At 44.6% G+C, this 18,167-nt stretch overlaps 1 protein-coding gene across 1 annotated transcript; it reads right to left on the reverse strand.

Annotated features, from left to right (window-relative positions):
• Positions 1–3,132: 3,132 nt before the first annotated feature.
• Positions 3,133–17,567, reverse strand: LOC129841055 (C-type lectin domain family 4 member M-like). The gene is made up of 6 exons (XM_055909164.1): positions 17,331–17,567; positions 4,862–4,960; positions 4,363–4,764; positions 4,101–4,225; positions 3,846–3,946; positions 3,133–3,187 (listed from the first exon to the last, which is right to left on the reverse strand). The coding sequence occupies exons 1-6, from the start codon at positions 17,470–17,472 to the stop codon at positions 3,133–3,135; spliced, it is 924 nt and encodes a 307-aa protein (XP_055765139.1). The 5' UTR covers positions 17,473–17,567.
• Positions 17,568–18,167: the final 600 nt, after the last annotated feature.

Genomic DNA, 18,167 nt, shown 5'->3' on the forward strand with positions numbered 1-18,167 from the left:
TCCTGCGGTGCAAGCTCGCAACTTTTAAAGGAGGAACCACTGTAGGTTGTACACAAAGCCCAGTGCTCCATGGACCAGGCTGTTTACTGTAGGTTGTACACACAGCCCATGGGGCAATCAAATCTCACTTAAGGCCACCTAAAGGCTAGAGGGGTGCGTCTTGGTCATTTTAGCTAGAAAAATGCTGCCCTCGTCAATCTGCATCTCTATGAGGCTGCCTAAACCTGCCTAATGTCCGGGCCACCCGTATTTATATCCACCGCTTACCAAGCATAGCAAACATCTCCTGAACCCTGTCTTGGTCTCGCTGTTGCTGGTTTCTCTCTTCAGCCAGGGCATCGTAGCTAGTCTGTAATCATCAATCAATCAAACGTATTTATAAAAACATTTTAACATCAGCAGATGTTGTCACACCCTGATCTGTTTCACCTGTATTTGTGATTGTCTTCACCCCCCTACAGGTGTCGCCCATCTTCCCCTTATCCCCTGTGTATTTATACCTGTGTTTTCTGTTTGTCTGTTGCCAGTTCGTCGTGTTAGTCAAGTCAACCAGCGGTTTTGTGTCTCAGCTCCTGCCTTTTCTTGTCTCTCTTTTTCTCGCCCTCCTGGTTTTGACCCTTACCTGTCCTGACTCCGAGCCCACCTGCCTGACCATTCTGGCTGCCCCTGACACTGAGCCTGCCTGCCAACCTGTACCTTTGCCACCCTCTGGATTGTTGACCTCTGCCTACCCTGACCCTGAGCCTGCCTGCCGTCCGGTACCGTTGCCCCACCTCTGGTTTACTGACCCCTGCCTGCCTTGACCTGTCTTTTGCCTGCCCGTGTTGGATTATCAAACCTTTGTTAATTCAATGTGGCCTGCATCTGGGTCTTACCTTCATCCCTGATAGATGTCACAAAGTGCTATATAGAAACCCGGCCTAAAACCCCAAACAGCAAGCAATGCACATGTATAAGCACGTTGGCTAGGAAAAACTCCCTGGTAACTGTCTGTGCTGGGTGGAGATTATAAGTGTACCTGGCCATTAAAGGCCAGATTGTTCTAAAAACAGCAGGTCCTGGACAAGGTAGCAAGTCCAGTGAACAGGTCAGTGTTCCAGAAGTCGCAGGCAGAACATATCAAAGTGGAGCAGCAGCACGATCAGGTGGACTGGGGACTGCCAGGAGTCATCGGGCCAGGTAGTCCTGAGGCATGGTCCTAGGGCTCATGTCCTCCAGCAGGGGCGGGAGAGAGAGAATTATAATTAGAGGGAGCATACTTATATTCACACTGGACACCATATAAGACAGGCGAATTACACCAGATATCACAGACCGACCCTAGCCAGGGTGTGACACAGGGTGTTGTAACTGATGTGTAGCTGGTCTTTCTCTTTAGTCTGGTTGTTGTATCTGGTCTGTAGCTGGTCTCTCTCTGCAGTTGTGTTGGTCTTATAAAGGGAAAAACTCTGTGACAAGTTGTTCCTTTTATCCTCAGAATCTTTGATGGCTCTGTTATCTACAAAATATAAACACATAGTTACTAGGTAAAACACCAGGTAAATAAGCTTAGTAACCAGCACTTAATACAACTATGTGAAAAGCAATAAACTTGCACACAAACTCACAGTAGACAGACAGGCCTATGATCCAAGCCAGTAGAACACACAGCAGCCACAGACACACTGCAGCAACTAGGAAGGGTCTCTTCCCTGAGCTATCAGGCTCTGTGGACACATTCCATATACTTTTATGTTTTGTATGTGTGTGTGTGTATTACCTGAGTGCTGGTCTCCTGGTCCATTATTAGGAGCAGTGTCTGCTGTCTCTTCTCTCTTGGTGCTGGTCTCACCGTCTCTCAGGGTGTCTGCACTGACGTAGATATCCACAATCCTCTCCTCCATCTCACCTCTGTCAAACTTGACCTTCTTGTTCATATCTGGTTCAGCATAGATAACCTTTGACATCTTCAACAATGCCTGGGTCTTTCTTTCCATGTAGGTCTACTATACATTAAGTCTCTGCTTCTAGAATTAATGTGGTGGTCTTCCAACATGGCCGCCAGGAGGCATCGTACGTCAACTGCAAGCCCTCTATACGTTAAGTCTCTGCTTCTAGTGACATCTCTGTCTCTGAGTCATCTGTGTGTGTCTGTCTGTGTGACTGCTGTAGGTGTTAATTAACTCTAGGGAAGTATCAACAAAATTACATGGGTAGTTGTGGCTATGCTAATATAAAAAATATAACAAGTTTGCATACTTGTGTGCAAGTGTGCATGTGAGAGATTGTTACAGTGGTTATTGTTAAAACATTTTCTGCAGCACAATGTTCAGGAGGTCCAGGACTCCAAACATGGGTCATTATAATGTCCATACAATAGATTTGACACTACAAACTGCTCCAAGTGGATATTGAGGGTGGGTAGGCTTAACCAGTGAGGATGAGATGGCGACATAATTGGACACAGTTCTGCTCTCTCTAAATGAACCGTATTGGTTGAGGAGGCTTTGAGTGACAGCTGGTTGAACCACTGAAAATATCCACTTCACTTCCCTGTTTTGGGACCCATATAGGGGAACAACAGTCAAATATGAGCATTTGATATTTTACTAATATGTAACTTGACAACAAAGACTGACTGTCAAAGATTATTAAGTAATCATCCTTTGATACCCTTTGATATCTCTACTACACTCATTGATTAGTGATACAGTCAACTCCTATACAGTGTATGTAATGGTGGTTTGGTACTGTTGAGAATGTTATCACCAGATCTAAATTGGAGAATGTAAATAACTGTAGCAAGGTAAAATAATATATTAGAATTGGAAATGATGAAATGCACTGCATGCAGAGTGTGGACAAAGTCAAATGTACTAACTTCATACTGACTCTGGTACACAGGAAGTTACAATGTCAGGAAATAAGTCTGACTTTTATTAATATGCTATATAAAGAAATACAACATGAGCGTTGGTTTGAGACACAGAGAGAGAAAATGAACGAAGGAGGAAGATGTGTGCACTGTAGTCTACTGTATGTGTTACAGTATGTTAAGTGCTAAAACACTTTCTCACAAATCCATTTGAGTTTCCTGTCACATGACAAGTCATTCCATGCCTTTAGAGGAAGCTGGTCATTACGTATCTCATCTCAGTCCTCGTTCCCAGTTGGACCTGCAAAATCAGGTTGTGGGTCATACCAGTACCTAAAGGGTTAAAAACAGTCAGATATCAAGGTTAAAACCAGTACCTACAGGGTTAAAAACAGTCAGATATCATGGTTAATACCAGTACCTACAGGGTTAACGACAGTCAGATATCATGGTTAATACCAGTACCTACAGGGTTAAAAACAGTCAGATATCATGGTTGATAACAGTACCTACAGGGTTAAAAACAGTCAGATATCATGGTTAATACCAGTACCTACAGGGTTAACAACAGTCAGATATCATGGTTAATACCAGCACCTACAGGATTAAAAACAGTCAGATATCATGGTTAATACTAGTACCTACAGGGTTAAAAACAGTCAGATATCATGGTTAATACCAGTACCTACAGGGTTAACAACAGTCAGATATCATGGTTAATACCAGTACCTACAGGGTTAACAACAGTCAGATATCATGGATAATACCAGCACCTACAGGGTTAAAAACAGTCAGATATCATGGTTAATACCAGTACCTACAGGATTAACAACAATAAGACATCACAGTAACAACATCATAATACTAATAATAATATGTAGACATTTTTCATCTTATAGTTAATTGTCTTGACTGGTATCATCAATGATAGTAACCTGTATAGAAAAAGGTTGAAAGGAGCCTTATTGACAGATTAGTTATCATATCTCACCTTGTGGTCAGTGGGGTGCCGTCCACCCATTTCCAGGTCCCCTCCTTAACAGAGTCAGTCAGACCAATCCAGACTCTCTTCTTGAGGTTGAAGAGAAATGTCTGTTGTTGAGAAAGATAAATTAACAGACATTTATGTTTGATCATATCTACCCCCTGCACACCCATCGCCTCTCCCTCTCCCTCTCCCTCTCCCTCTCCCTCTCCCTCTCCCTCTCCCTCTCCCTCTCCCTCTCCCTCTCCCTCTCGCTCTCACCTGTTCCTTATCACTGTTTATGATCACCAGGTCTGCTCCTCTCTTCAGACAGTCCTGTCTGCTCTCCTTCCAGGTTTTAGACTCAGTAGACAGGAAGTACCAACTGGATTCAAACTTCTGCCAGCCTTCAGGACAGGTTTGCAAATATTGATGAAAATACGAATTTCCTTCAATTTATCACACTGGACACTTAATGAAAGAACACAGACTGATGATTAGTTGTGTGGTATTAATGATAATTTATTGCTGTAGGTTTACTCACTGAGATTGGTAAGTCTCCAGTTAAGAAACTCTCTCTCAGTCTGTAGCTGGTCTCTCTCTTCATTCAGGTTGTTGTATCTGGTCTGTAGCTGGTCTCTCTCTTTAGTCATGGTGTTGTAACTGGTCTGTAGCTGGTCTCTCTCTTCAGTCAGGTTGTTGTAACTGGTCTGTAGGTTGGCTCTCTCTTTAGTCATGGTGTTGTAACTGGTCTGTATCTGGTATCTCTCTTTAGTCAGGGTGTTGTAACTGGTCTGTAGCTGGTCTCTCTCTTTAGTTAGGGTGTTGTAACTGGTCTGCATCTGGTATCTCTCTTTAGTCAGGTTGTTGTAGCTGGTCTGTAGCCGTTCTATCTCTGCAGATGAGTTGGTCTTATAGGCTATGAAGCTCTTAGAGACCCCATCATCTGTCATAACAACAACAAAGTGTATCAATAAAATAGATAATCTGGTGAATTGTAAGTGAATGCTGGTGAATTGTAGGAATTGTAACTTAAGACTTACAGTAGACAGACAGGCCTATGATCCCAGCCAGTAGAACACACAGCAGCCCCAGACACACTGCAACAACTCTGGAGGATCTCTTCTCTGAGCTATCAGGTTCTGTGGAGACAGATACTGTACATAGCATCAATGAGACAAAATAACACTTTTAAAGTGATATTTTCTCACCCCATCTCTCTTCCTGTTGAGGGGGACTTGTGGTTGTTAAAGATACAGCTTCTCACATTAACAGGAAATATAGTGACCAGTTAGTTATCTCCTAGCCTGGCTAACGTTAGCCAGCTAGCTATTAATAGTATAATTCATATGTTTAGTACATTCGTCACATATTGTACGTTTAGCAAATTCATAACATATACACATTGTAATTCGTAACATATCATACAAAATGTAATTCGTAACACCATAGAAATTATAATTTGTTACATACCAAATGGATCATGGACATCCACAACTTGATACATATCATATGATACCTATCATATTACACTAAATGGAGTGACTCGTTTTACGTACAGAATAATAAGAAATGCAATGAGACCAGGTTGGAAATACACATTGGCGATTTGCATAGGACTTTATGAACATTAAAATGAATGTTTCTGCAGTTAGTATACATCCTAAAATACAGAGCCTCGAACATTTCAGAACATTTAACCTCTAGTCTTAAAGGAACAACGTTTGTTACAGTTTATTTTACTCAGTTGAATTTTGAAGCCTTGGGGCATGGGGCATCGACCAACCTCATCACATTAACATGAGGTAAATTGTTTATGCGGCAAGTGGAAAGATAATAACCATTAGTATAAACTTCCACGTGTGTGTCTCTATGACTACGGTGTATTTACCAGTGTTCTGAGATTCAGGTTGTTTATCTATGGTCCTGTTCACAGTATCCTGTCCACAGCTCTTCCTGTCTACATTAGCATAAATATCCTCAGACTGCTCCATATAAAGGCTAATTCTAATTACTACCTTAAAATATACTGTGGTACTTTATGGATCTGCACACAGTAGAACAGACAGTATATTATGTTTTATATCCTGTTAAACAGCTGCTTTAGTTTAACAGTCTGTTGTGTCTGAGAACGTACAGTGTTACAGGTGTAGGGAGGACTTCACACCTTAACCAGTGGTTTGAGCAGACAGCAACCTCCAGGAAGAGACACAGCAGCAGATAGACACCATGATGAGTGTGTGGATATGTAGCAGACAGCAACCTCCAGGAAGAGACACAACAGCAGATAGACACCATGATGAGTGTGTGGGTATGTAGCAGACAGGGCCACTGGTGTATGGTGCATTGTGTTGCCGTTGGTAACCTACACGTTGTCCTTTGTACAGTGAAGGTTGTGAGTCATTCTCATCTTCTATTAGCATTGTTTTTTTTGTATGTATGTGTGTGTGTGTGTGTGTGTGTGTGTGTGTGTGTGTGTGTGTGTGTGTGTGTGTGTGTGTGTGTGTGTGTGTGTGTGTGTGTGTGTGTGTGTGTGTGTGTGTGTGTTTCCTCTCAGTAATGTTCTGCCCTCTGCGTGTGTCCAGGTCACACTGTTTTAAGTATCCAATCACATTCAATCAGGAAGCTGGTAGACCTTGTTAAAGAACTTTGTTCCTTCATTTATTAATCTGTGCTTTGTTATTCTTATTATTAAAGTGATAAGCATAGGCTAATAATTGGTCCCACTTTTTTGCAAAATCACATGACATGTTTCTAATAAAAATAAAGAAGAATCATTTTCCAGAGTACAGTATGACTACATACTCTCCTCTAAATCTAAACACAACAATTATTTGTCTTATCTCTTAATTTTCATCTTCCTCCTCTATGTCTCTCTCTGACATTAAGGCTCTATCTCAATTAGTCTCTCCTCTCATCCTATCTCCTCTCCTCCCATCCTCTTATCTCTTCTCCTCCTATCTCCTCTGCTCTTATCTCCTCTCCTCCATATCACTCTATCCAACAATCAACATAGTATTGACTGCCAGCTAGCTAATGTTAGTAGAATTCATATCTTTAGGACATTCGTAGCATATTGTATGTTTTTGCAAATTTGTAACATATCATACACATTGTAATTTGTAACATATCATACAAAATGGATGATGGTCATCCACACATTGATACATACCATATGAAAGGTAATATATCATATTATAATGGAGTGTCTCTGATTTACGAACAGAATAATACAAAATGTTTTGAGACTAGGTGTAACGAACGTCTACTTCGTCCTCCTCCTCAGACGAGGAGAGGAGAGAAGGATCAGATGACCAAAATGCAGCGTGGTAATTAGACATATTTATTTCAAAAAAACAGACGAAGACGAAAAACTCTTAAACAAACTACAAAACAACAAACGATGTAGACAGACCTGGGGCCTGTTGCACAAAAGTAGAATTAAGACATCCGGGATAAATGACTCAGCTGAGCTCAATGAAGCCAAAACATGTGCGTCCAGGCTTAATTGGTTGCACAAAGACCAAGCCAGGATGAACAGACACGGATTCATTAAGCCAGGTGAAACCAATCCTGGATAGGTGCGCGCTCACGGCTCACTCAAATAGACCCCGCCACAGATCACAGATTAACTGATTTACCATGGCAACTAGAGCCGCGTACTTTTCCCCGTCGGAAGCACAAATCCTCATGGAGGCATACGAGGAGGTAAAAGATATAATTAAGAAGAAAGGCAACACCGCCACAGTGATAAAGCAAAGAGAAAAAGCGTGGCAAAGTATTGCAGACCGCCTGAATGTGTAAGTAGTGCACAATTACACAGTCACCGCTCCGCTGAAACATCACAATTACAATTCAAATATTTAATTCACATCTCCAAAAATGCAGTTGTACTGTAATTATGAAACGGTTAAATTTTAAATTGAAATGCACTGCAGATATGAGTGAAATTGTGTAAAGTAACTCCATCACACTGTATAAAGCTATGATAAATATTTTGATATTTTTACTGAAAACAAGACAAAAATACCAAGTAATTTTTTGCAGTGTGACTCCATTAAATGTGTGTGTGTGTGTGTGTGTGTGTGTGTGTGTAGATTAAACATGAACGGGCCAAAACGGACATGGCAGCAGGTCAAAATCAAATACAAGAACATTCTGCAGAATGGTATGGTCCCTGACTAATATTTAACAAAGCACAAGCATATATTGTACCCAGAAGGTGCCTGCTCACACATTGTCTGTACTGTTTTAGCAGTGAAAAAGAATACCCACAGACAAGGCACGGGTGGTGGGTCACCAAAGGCTGACCTTACCCCAGCAGAGGACATGGCCTTGGAGCTAAATAAAGGCAGGCCCGTCTTAGAGGGGATCCCTGGGGGGAAAGAGACGAGCATAGGTTCCTCCCAAGATGCCACCCGCTTCATTCAAGGTATGTCCTTCCATCTCTACATGGGATACAACCACATTCATATTGAATCAATTTGGACTGTCTGACTTTGGTTTACCTATTGCCTTGCAGTGTCTGGCAGCACTGTGTTCCTGTTAGAGCCACCAGCACAAGCACCAGACGATGCTGATCCAGTGAGTACTCCATCAAAGGCATACTGTAGGCCTGGCATGTCTTGTCTACTAGCTTCAATATGAATCCGATTAAATGTGATAGGGTGAAGGCCCCAGTGCAGCAGCAACAGCACATGATGGAGACGATGATGAGGAGGAGACCATCTCTCTGGATTCCAGAAGGCATGAGGTATCATGTTAAGACTGTGAAAGTACTATTTACTCTACAATGGTGAGGAGTCCTCATCAAAATCAAAAAATCTAATTTCTTTTACAGGACCCAGATGCTATACAGTGGGAAAACCAGCCTGGCAACATAGTGCGTATTAATAAAAGGACACCACATCCTGCCAAATTCCAGCTGCGCTAATTGTATTGTGTTCACAGAGCTCACAAGCTATCAGAAAGTTGTATGTGTTAGAACTGTCGCTTTCCTCACCCTAAGATGAGGTGAGGAGAGAAGGATCTTCTGACCAAAATGCGGAGTCAGGGAAATATGCCATCTTTATTTATTAACAACGAAAACTGATGACACGAAAACAAACACTTTCAAAACTTACAAAATAACAAAACGACGTAGAACGAAAACCTGAACATAAACTTACATAACTGAAACGTAAACTCACGAACAGGCAACAGACGACATCGAAACAAAACGAACAGCCAAACAGTCCCGTTTGTGAATATACATCGACAACACGAAAACATCACAGGAGACAATCACCCACAAACAAACAGTGAGAATGCCCTACCTAAATATGACTCTTAATTAGAGGCAAACGCAAACCACCTGCCTCTAATCAAGAGCCATACCAGGCAAACCGAAACCAACATAGAAACAGATAACATAGACTGCCCACCCAAAACACATGCCCTGACCATAAACACATAAAAACAACATAAAACAGGTCAGGACTGTTACAGTACCCCCCCCTCAAGATGCGCACGCCGGGCGCACAAGCACAAAGTCCAGGGGAGGGTCCGGGTGGGCAGTTGACCACGGTGGTGGTTCCGGCTCAGGACGCTGTCCCCATACCACCATAGTCACTCCCCTCTTCTGTCTACCCCTTCTAATGACCACCCTAACACTACCTTCCCCTAAATAAACAGCTAGCACCGGGACAAGGGGCAGCACCGGGACAAGGGGTAGCACCGGGACAAGGGGCAGCACTAGAACAAGGGGCAGCACCTGGATAAGGACCATCACCGGAATAAGGGGCAGCACCGGGACAAGGGGCAGCACCGGGACAAGGGGCAGCACCGGGACAAGGGGCAGCACCGGGACAAGGGGCAGCACCGGGACAAGGGGCAGCACCGGGACAAGAGGCAGCACCGGGACAAGAGGCAGCACCGGGACAAGGGGCAGCACCGGGACAAGGGGCAGCACCGGGACAAGGGGCAGCACCGGGACAAGGGGCAGCACCGGGACAAGGGGCAGCACCGGGACAAGGGGCAGCACCGGGACAAGAGATAAATCAAGATAGAGGGATAGATAAGAATATAGAGATAGATGAAGATAGAGAGGGAGATTAGGATAGAGGGGCAACTCCGGACTGAAAGGCAGCTCCGGACAGAGAGACAGCTCTGGACTGATGGGCAGTTCTGGGTATCTAGCCTTTTCAGGCTGAAGGGCAGCTCATGGCTGACTGACGACTCTCGATGCTCATGGCTGGCTGACGGCTCTCGACGCTCATGGCAGGCTGACGGCTCTCGACGCTCATGGCAGGCTGACGGCTCTCGACGCTCATGGCAGGCTGACGGCTCTCGACGCTCATGGCAGGCTGACGGCTCTCGACGCTCATGGCAGGCTGACGGCTCTGGCTGCTCATGGCGCTCTGACGGCTCTGGCTGCTCATGGCGCTCTGACGGCTCTGGCTGCTCATGGCGCTCTGACGGCTCAGGCTGCTCATGGCTCTCTGACGGCTCAGGCTGCTCATGGCTCTCTGACGGCTCTGGCTGCTCATGGCTCGCTGGCGGCTCTGGCAGATCCTGTCTGATTGGCGGCTCTGGCAGATCCTGTCTGGTTGGCGGCTCTGGCAGATCCTGTCTGGTTGGCGGCTCTGGCAGATCCTGTCTGGTTGGCGGCTCTGGCAGATCCTGTCTGGCGGGCGGCTCTAGCGGCTCCTGTCTGGCTGACGGCTCTAGCGGCTCCTGTCTGGCGGATGGCTCTGTAGGCTCATGGCAGACGGGCGGCTTTGCAGGCTCATGGCAGACGGGCGGCTTTGCAGGCTCCTGGCAGACGGATGGCTCAGACGGCGCTGGGGAGACGGATGGCTCAGATGGCGCTGGGGAGACGGATGGCTCAGATGGCGCTGGGGAGACGGATGGCTCAGATGGCGCTGGGGAGACGGATGGCTCAGATGGCGCTGGGGAGACGGATGGCTCAGATGGCGCTGGGGAGACGGATGGCTCAGATGGCGCTGGGGAGACGGATGGCTCTGGCCGGATATGGCGCACTGTAGACCTGGTGCGTGGTGCCGGAACTGGAGGCACCGTGCTAATGATAAGCACCTTCCTACTAGTGCGGGGAGCAGGGACAGGGCACACTGTATTCTCAAAGCCTACTCTATCCCTGATGCGTGGTACCGGCACTGGTGACACCGGGCTGAGGACAAGCACATCAGGATTAGTAGGGGGAGAAGATACAGTGGGTTCAGGGCTCTGGAGACGCACAGGTAGCTTAGTGCGTGGGGCCGGAACTGGAGGCACCGGGCTAGATACACGCACTACAGGGAGAGTGCGTGGAGGAGGAACAGGGCTCAGGATACGCACTGGTAGCCTAGTGCGTAGTGTATACACTGTAGGTACTAGGCTGGGGCGGGGAGGTGGTGCCGGAAATACCGGACCGTGGAGGCGTACTGGCACTCTTGAGCATTGAGCTTGCCCAACCTTACCTGGTTGAATGCTCCCGGTTGCCCGACCAGTGCGGGGAGGTGGAATAACCCGCACGGCCTATGTAGGCGAACCGGAGAAACCATGCGTAAGGCCGGTGCCATGTATGCCGGCCCGAGGAGACGCACTGGAGACCAGACGCGTTGAGCCGGCCTCATGACACCTGGCTCAATACCCAATCTAGCCCTCCCAGTGCGGGGAGGTGGAATAACCCGCACTGGGCTATGCACTCGTACAGGAGACACCGTGCGCTCTACTGCGTAACACGGCGCCTGCCCGTACTCCCGCTCTCCACGGTAAGCCTGGGAAGTGGGCGCAGGTCTCCTACCTGCCCTTGGCCCACTATCTCCTAGCCCCCCCCCAAGAAATTTTTGGGAATTACTTACGGGCTTTTTCGGCTTCCGTGCCAGACGCGTTCCCTCATAGCTCCGGTTCCTCTCCCAGGTAGCCTCTGCTCTCCTCAATGCCTCCACCTGTTCCCATGGGAGGCGATCCCTCCCAGCCAGGATCTCCTCCCAAGTGTAGCAACCCTTTCCATCCAGAACATCGTCCCATGTCCATTGCTCCTTTCTCTCCTGTCCCTTACTCCGTTTCGTTTTCCCTTTCCGCTTGGTCACATTTTGTTGGTGGGTAATTCTGTCACGATCGTGTGGCGGATTAACGGACCAAAATGCAGCAGTTGGAAAATATGCCATCTTCTTTTATTATAACACGAAGATGAACACGACACAAAAACACTTTAACAAAACAACAAAATAACAAAACGACCGTGAAGCTACAAACGTTGTGCACAAACATACAGGCTACTAACGTTCTTACATAGACATAGGAGACAATCACCCACAAACAAACAGTGAGAATGCCCTACCTAAATATGACTCTTAATTAGAGGCAAACGCAAACCACCTGCCTCTAATCAAGAGCCATACCAGGCAAACCGAAACCAACATAGAAACAGATAACATAGACTGCCCACCCAAAACACATGCCCTGACCATAAACACATAAAAACAACATAAAACAGGTCAGGACTGTTACAGTATGGCAACCACCTCCGGCGCCAAATAGAACTGGCAGACATAGACATTCATTACAAGAAGAAAAAGATGGAAAATCTTGCACTGGAGTCCGAAATAAAAAATAGGACAATTAGGAAACTGGACCTTGAAATAAAAAAACTTGAGAGGGAGGTGAGATATGCCTTCAATGTACACTGTATGCTAACTGTAACACAAATGTATTAATCATTATTTTTCTTTCCTCCCCCAGCTCCAAGAAGATGACACAGCTCAAAATAAAAATTAGGTATATTCTCGTAAAGTCAAGTGAGCCATGACATATGAGCTCTTATTGTGAGCACACAGGACGGTGGCATCTTTCTAAGGTTTTTTTTATTTTCCCAGCAATCAGTACAACCAAGTCATCGTTATAAGGCATCGCCCTCTTTTGCCCACCCCCCCAGCACCAGGTGTGGCCACTAGCCTATATGAAGGCCCAAAATTGTGTGTTCCTTTCTGCTCTGACAATGGCATGCCCATTCGTGCGAGATGTGGTAGATGAAGAAGCACTTGTGCTGAGGAGAGCCTTCAGGCGAGAAAGGGTCTTCAGGGACCGGTTGGACCCACTGGCCTTCCCTGATGACCATCTATATGAAAGATACAGGTTTTCTGCAGATGGCATCAGGTATCTTGCAGACTACTGGGTCCCAGGATTAAGCACCGCACTGCACGGAGCCATGCACTGAGTGTGGAGCAAATGGTTTGTGTGGCCTTGCGCTTTTTTGCTAGTGGAGCCTTCCTGTACTCAGTGGGGGATGCAGAACAGCTGAACAAGGCCACAATTTGCCGCACAATAAGGAGTGTGTGTCTGGCTATCAAAGCATTAGCAGATGTCTTCATCTCCTTCCCTGGCCACAGAAGACTCTGTGACATCAAAGAGGAGTTCTATAGGATTGCAGGTAAGAGGATCTACAAATTACAGGACAACTGTTAACACATAGTAGGATACTCATTACTTTGTGTGACAGGTTTCCCCAATGTCATTGGTGCAGTGGACTGCACACACATAAGGATAAAAGCCCCCTCAGGTGCCCATGAGGCCGATTTTGTGAATAGGAAATCCTTTCACAGCATTAATGTTCAGGTGAACATAACTTTTTGATATTGTCCATTGACGAACACTCTGCATTGCCAGTGATGTGCATTGATTGGTGTAATATTCCTCATCTTATGATTTCAGATGGTCTGCAATGCTGACTGTGTGATCAGCAATGTTGTGGCAAAATGGCCTGGCTCAGTCCATGACTCCAGAATCTTTCGGGCCTCTGAAATCTATCAGTGCCTATCACAAGGTAAGCCACACAACCCCTATAACCATCATGGCTGTGTCAAGAATATCACTGTGTTTATGAGGTAGTAATGATGAGATTTTGTGTTGACAGGTGAATTCTCTGGTGTGTTGCTGGGAGACAGGGGGTATGGCTGCCAGCCTTTTCTCCTGACACCTTTCACAGACCCCCAGGAAGCACAGCAGGCCTACAACCATGCCCATGCCAGGACCAGGGCCAGAGTTGAAATGACCTTTGGCCTCCTGAAGGCACGCTTTCACTGCCTTCACAAATTAAGGGTCAGCCCTGTTAGGGCATGTGATATTACTGTGGCTTGTGCTGTCCTCCACAATGTGGCCTGCCTGAGGAAGGAGAGGGCCCCCAGAGTGCCACCAGCCATGGACTGGGACAATCCGGCAATCTTCCCTGATGACGACAGTGGTCGGCTGCTGAGGGACCAATATGTGTTGAATTATTTTAGTTAGTATGTGTGCTTTCAATTTTGGTTAAATATGTCCTGCGGTGGCAGAGGAATTTGGGTTTTTTTGGGTTCGTTTTTTGACGAATTTGGCCTCTTATGATGTTTGTGCGGTATACTGTGTGTAATACAAGGCTGCAGGGAGGCTACTGCATCCATTCATTTGTCTGTTCAGTTGATGTGTATGGATTTGTCCTGCATTTATTTTAGTGTGCAGACATGCAGGGTGTGTTATATACAGACCTTTGAATGTGTATGTATCATTTTGTATAATATGCTTGGATTCTGTGCTTTCCATCTTGTAGAGTCACTGTGACTTCAGTTTCGAAAGGAGCTGATGGTTTACCTGCTTTGTTTTGTCCTTATTCAATAAAGGAACATAATGTTACACATTGTGTTTTTATATTCATATGGAATGTGTATTTGTTTATATGACAGAGTACTAGGGCCACACTGAAGAAAAAGGATAAAGTCATAAATTTATGAGGCTGGTACTTTCTGCAGAAAAACTACATATTGTTTTTACAGTTTTGATACTTATGACAATGTGATACTTAATATTCTGGCACATCAGCATGTCTTTGTTTATGAAACCATACTGAAGTACAATTTCACGAAATGCCCCACATCTGTCATTTTAACAACTGTCCTCCTTTAAAACAACTGGTTACAATATTATGACTTGTGTTTTTTTCCCCTCTGTGGCCCTAATATTCTATCATTTTATATATAGCCTTATAGTCTATGGGAAACTGTAAATTATCTAATGATAGCAACATCATCTAAAAATCATTTTTTATCCAAAATCATTGAAATTAATGATCACAAACGTTTAAATAATAACAGTGGGTCTAGTTATATGTGATAACAATGTATAGTGAGCAGTGAAATAACTATTGGTTTCCATTTGTGGTGACTGCTGACTGACATTAGGGATGAGATTAAATAGATCCTGGAATTTAGCCTGGTCTGGAGCAGGCTAGCTCCACAGAATAAATCTCCATGGTAATTTATACCATAACATATCCTCCTGCCCCCTATCCATCTTTAGTGCAACCGGATTACGGATCAATTGAGCCAGGATCACCAAGATATCCTGGCTTAATCCCTTATCCTAGTTTTGTGCAACAGGCCCCTGGACTTAGAACTTACATACAACGAAGAACGCACGAACAGGTACAGACTACAAACAAACGAACGAACGAACGATACAGTCCCGTGTGGTAACAAACATACAAACACCGGAAACAACCACCCACAACAAACAATGTGAAACAACCTACCTTAATATGGTTCTCAATCAGAGGAAACGTAAACCACCTGCCTCTAATTGAGAACCATATCAGGTAACCCATTAACCAACATAGATACACATAACATAGAATGCCCACCCCAACTCACGCCCTGACCGACTAAACACATACAAAACAACAGAAAACAGGTCAGGAACGTGACACTAGGTTGGACTAGGTTGGACTTATCGGCATAGTAATTACTAGACTACCAGAAAAACAATGAGAGAGAGCTTCCAATCATGTTCCTAAAAATATGTTTTGACTCATGGATGTCATTCCATGAGAACTGTAGATGTATTATAGAAGCCAAGTACTATTTGCATTTGAAAATGTAATGGAACGAGAGACAAAATGTGTTGATAATGGTATGCGCATCTTTGACAGTGTCTTTAAAACTGTAAAAACATAGGACTATGTCTATAATTGAGGAGGATGTTTGTATTACAGTGTCTGACTGTCTGGATCTCTGTGTTGTTTAGGTACTGGCAGACGGACTGTGTTGAGACAAACTATGGACAAGAAGACCCTGTAAAGACATGGAATGATGACAATTGTGGCAAATATCAAAACTGGATATCTCTCGCTCTCTCGCTCTCTCGCTCGCGCTCTCATATACAAAAATAGAACACGTATGCATTCTTGTGTCCGTGCTGTGTGTATGTGTGAGAGATTTTTACAGTGGTTATTGTTAGACCATTATCTGCAGGACAAAATAAATCATTCCATGTCTCTACATGGTCATCTTGTCCAGAGTATATCTCAACACAGTCCTCCTGTCCAGGGAATGGGACTTGCTATTTGTGATGATGGACAGGACACTATTATACCAGGAAGATATAGATCATAGAGGGGAAGTGGACAACAAAGGCTAGTTGTTAACATATATTAAATATCATATGTAACAGCCCCAAGATAATTCAAGAAGTTTCCAGAACTCCCCCTTCCTTTCACCTTTCTGCTGATCTGGACCCTCTGTTTACTCCCAAATATACATCAACATGTTCAGGAGGTCCAGGACTACAAACATGGGTCATTATAATGTCCATACAATAGATTTGACATTACAAACTGCTCCAAGTGGATATATGAGGGTGGGTAGTCTTAACCAGTGAGGATGAGATGACAACAGTAACCACCGTGTCTCTCCTCTACATTTACCCATTAGTAATTTTTTGAAATGTTAACTAGGTAAGTAAATTAAGAACAAGTTCTTATTTACAATGACAACCTACCCCGGCCAAACCTCCCCCTAACCCGGACGACGCTGGGCCAATTGTGCGCCGCCCTATGGGACTACTGATCATGGTCGTTTGTTATACAGCCTTGGATTGAACACAGGTCTGTAGTGACGGCTCTTGAACTTCAATGCAGTGCTTTAGACCGCTGCGCCGCTCAGCCCCCCATTTAGCAGACTATGTTATCCAGAGTGACTTACAAAAGTATGTTTAAGTGCCTTGCTCAAGGGCACATCGACAGATTTTTCACGTAGTCGGCTCAGGAATTCGATCCAGCAACCTTTCGGTTACTGGCCTAGTGATCTTAACTGCTAGAAGTCCTGCCGCCGTCTCTCTTCATGAACCTGATTGGTCGAGGAGATTTTGAGTGACAGCTGGTTGAATGACTGAAAAGATCCACTTCACTTCCCTCTTTTGGGACCCATATGGAGGAACAATAATCAAATATGAGCATTTGATATTGTGCTTTTGTGTAACTTGACAACAAAGACTGACTGTCAAAGAGTATTATGAGAACACACAGCAGCCCCAGACACACTGCAGCAACTCCAGAGGGTCTCTTCCACCACTGAACATGTACTGAATCACACATTAAAGATCGTTGGTAATGTGTTTTACTGTTTCATCCAGGATTGGGACAAATAAATCTGTTTAATGTGTAGTGTGTGTGTGTGTGTGTTTGTGTGTGTGTGTGTGTGTGTATGTATGTTCATGCAATCTTACCTGAAGCAACAACTCCATCTCTTGAACTGGGCTTGAAGGTTCTTACGTTGGAATATAATTGGCCGTCAATGTCTGTGTTCTTCATTGCATCAGGCTCATCGTCTTCAAATCCATCTGAGTTTCCATAAACTCCCTTTGACATCTTAACACACTTGTGCTCAAATACAGTAACTTCTACCTCTAACCTCAACTCTAATATACGTCTGTAGCTGTGTCTTCTCCCTGCACTGTCCTGGGTCTGTGTGACTTTAGGTAGTGAAACTATCTGTCATCCACAGTGGATGATAAATTGTGAAATCAACACAACACTGGCCACCATGTGACTCCCACCAGCCTTAGTTTGATAATATACTACATGATATGACTCCCACCAGCCTTAGTGTGATAATATACTACATGATATGACATTATATCATGCTATGTGATGTATGTGTGAATTCACAGGGTCCCAATGTTGGATCTGCTAAAATAAATTGGGATCTTTTTAATTTACATGTACACTACATATATTCTGACTGAGTTTACAGTAGCCTCTGTCTTCAATGGAGAGCACATTATGGCTTTCACTCTGTGACTGGAAGTGTAGGAAGAAGTTGATCTTGGGTCAGTTTTGCATTTCCACCACAAATGGTTAAGGTTAAGATTGGGGGAAAGAAACCTGTTCCTAGATCTGTACCTAGGGGAAACCTCCCCCCGTGTTGTGACCGGCCACCAATGACCATATAGGGGTCTTTGTTCTATCTATGCTGACTGTGAATAGTTACTCAGAATGAAAAAGCAGAAGTTCTGACAATATCTCCATAGTTTCAGTTTTAAGGGAATCGAAAGAATAAAAAC

This window comes from Salvelinus fontinalis, chromosome 42 (genome assembly GCF_029448725.1).
Source record: "Salvelinus fontinalis isolate EN_2023a chromosome 42, ASM2944872v1, whole genome shotgun sequence".
NCBI classification, from domain to species: Eukaryota; Metazoa; Chordata; class Actinopteri; order Salmoniformes; family Salmonidae; genus Salvelinus; species Salvelinus fontinalis.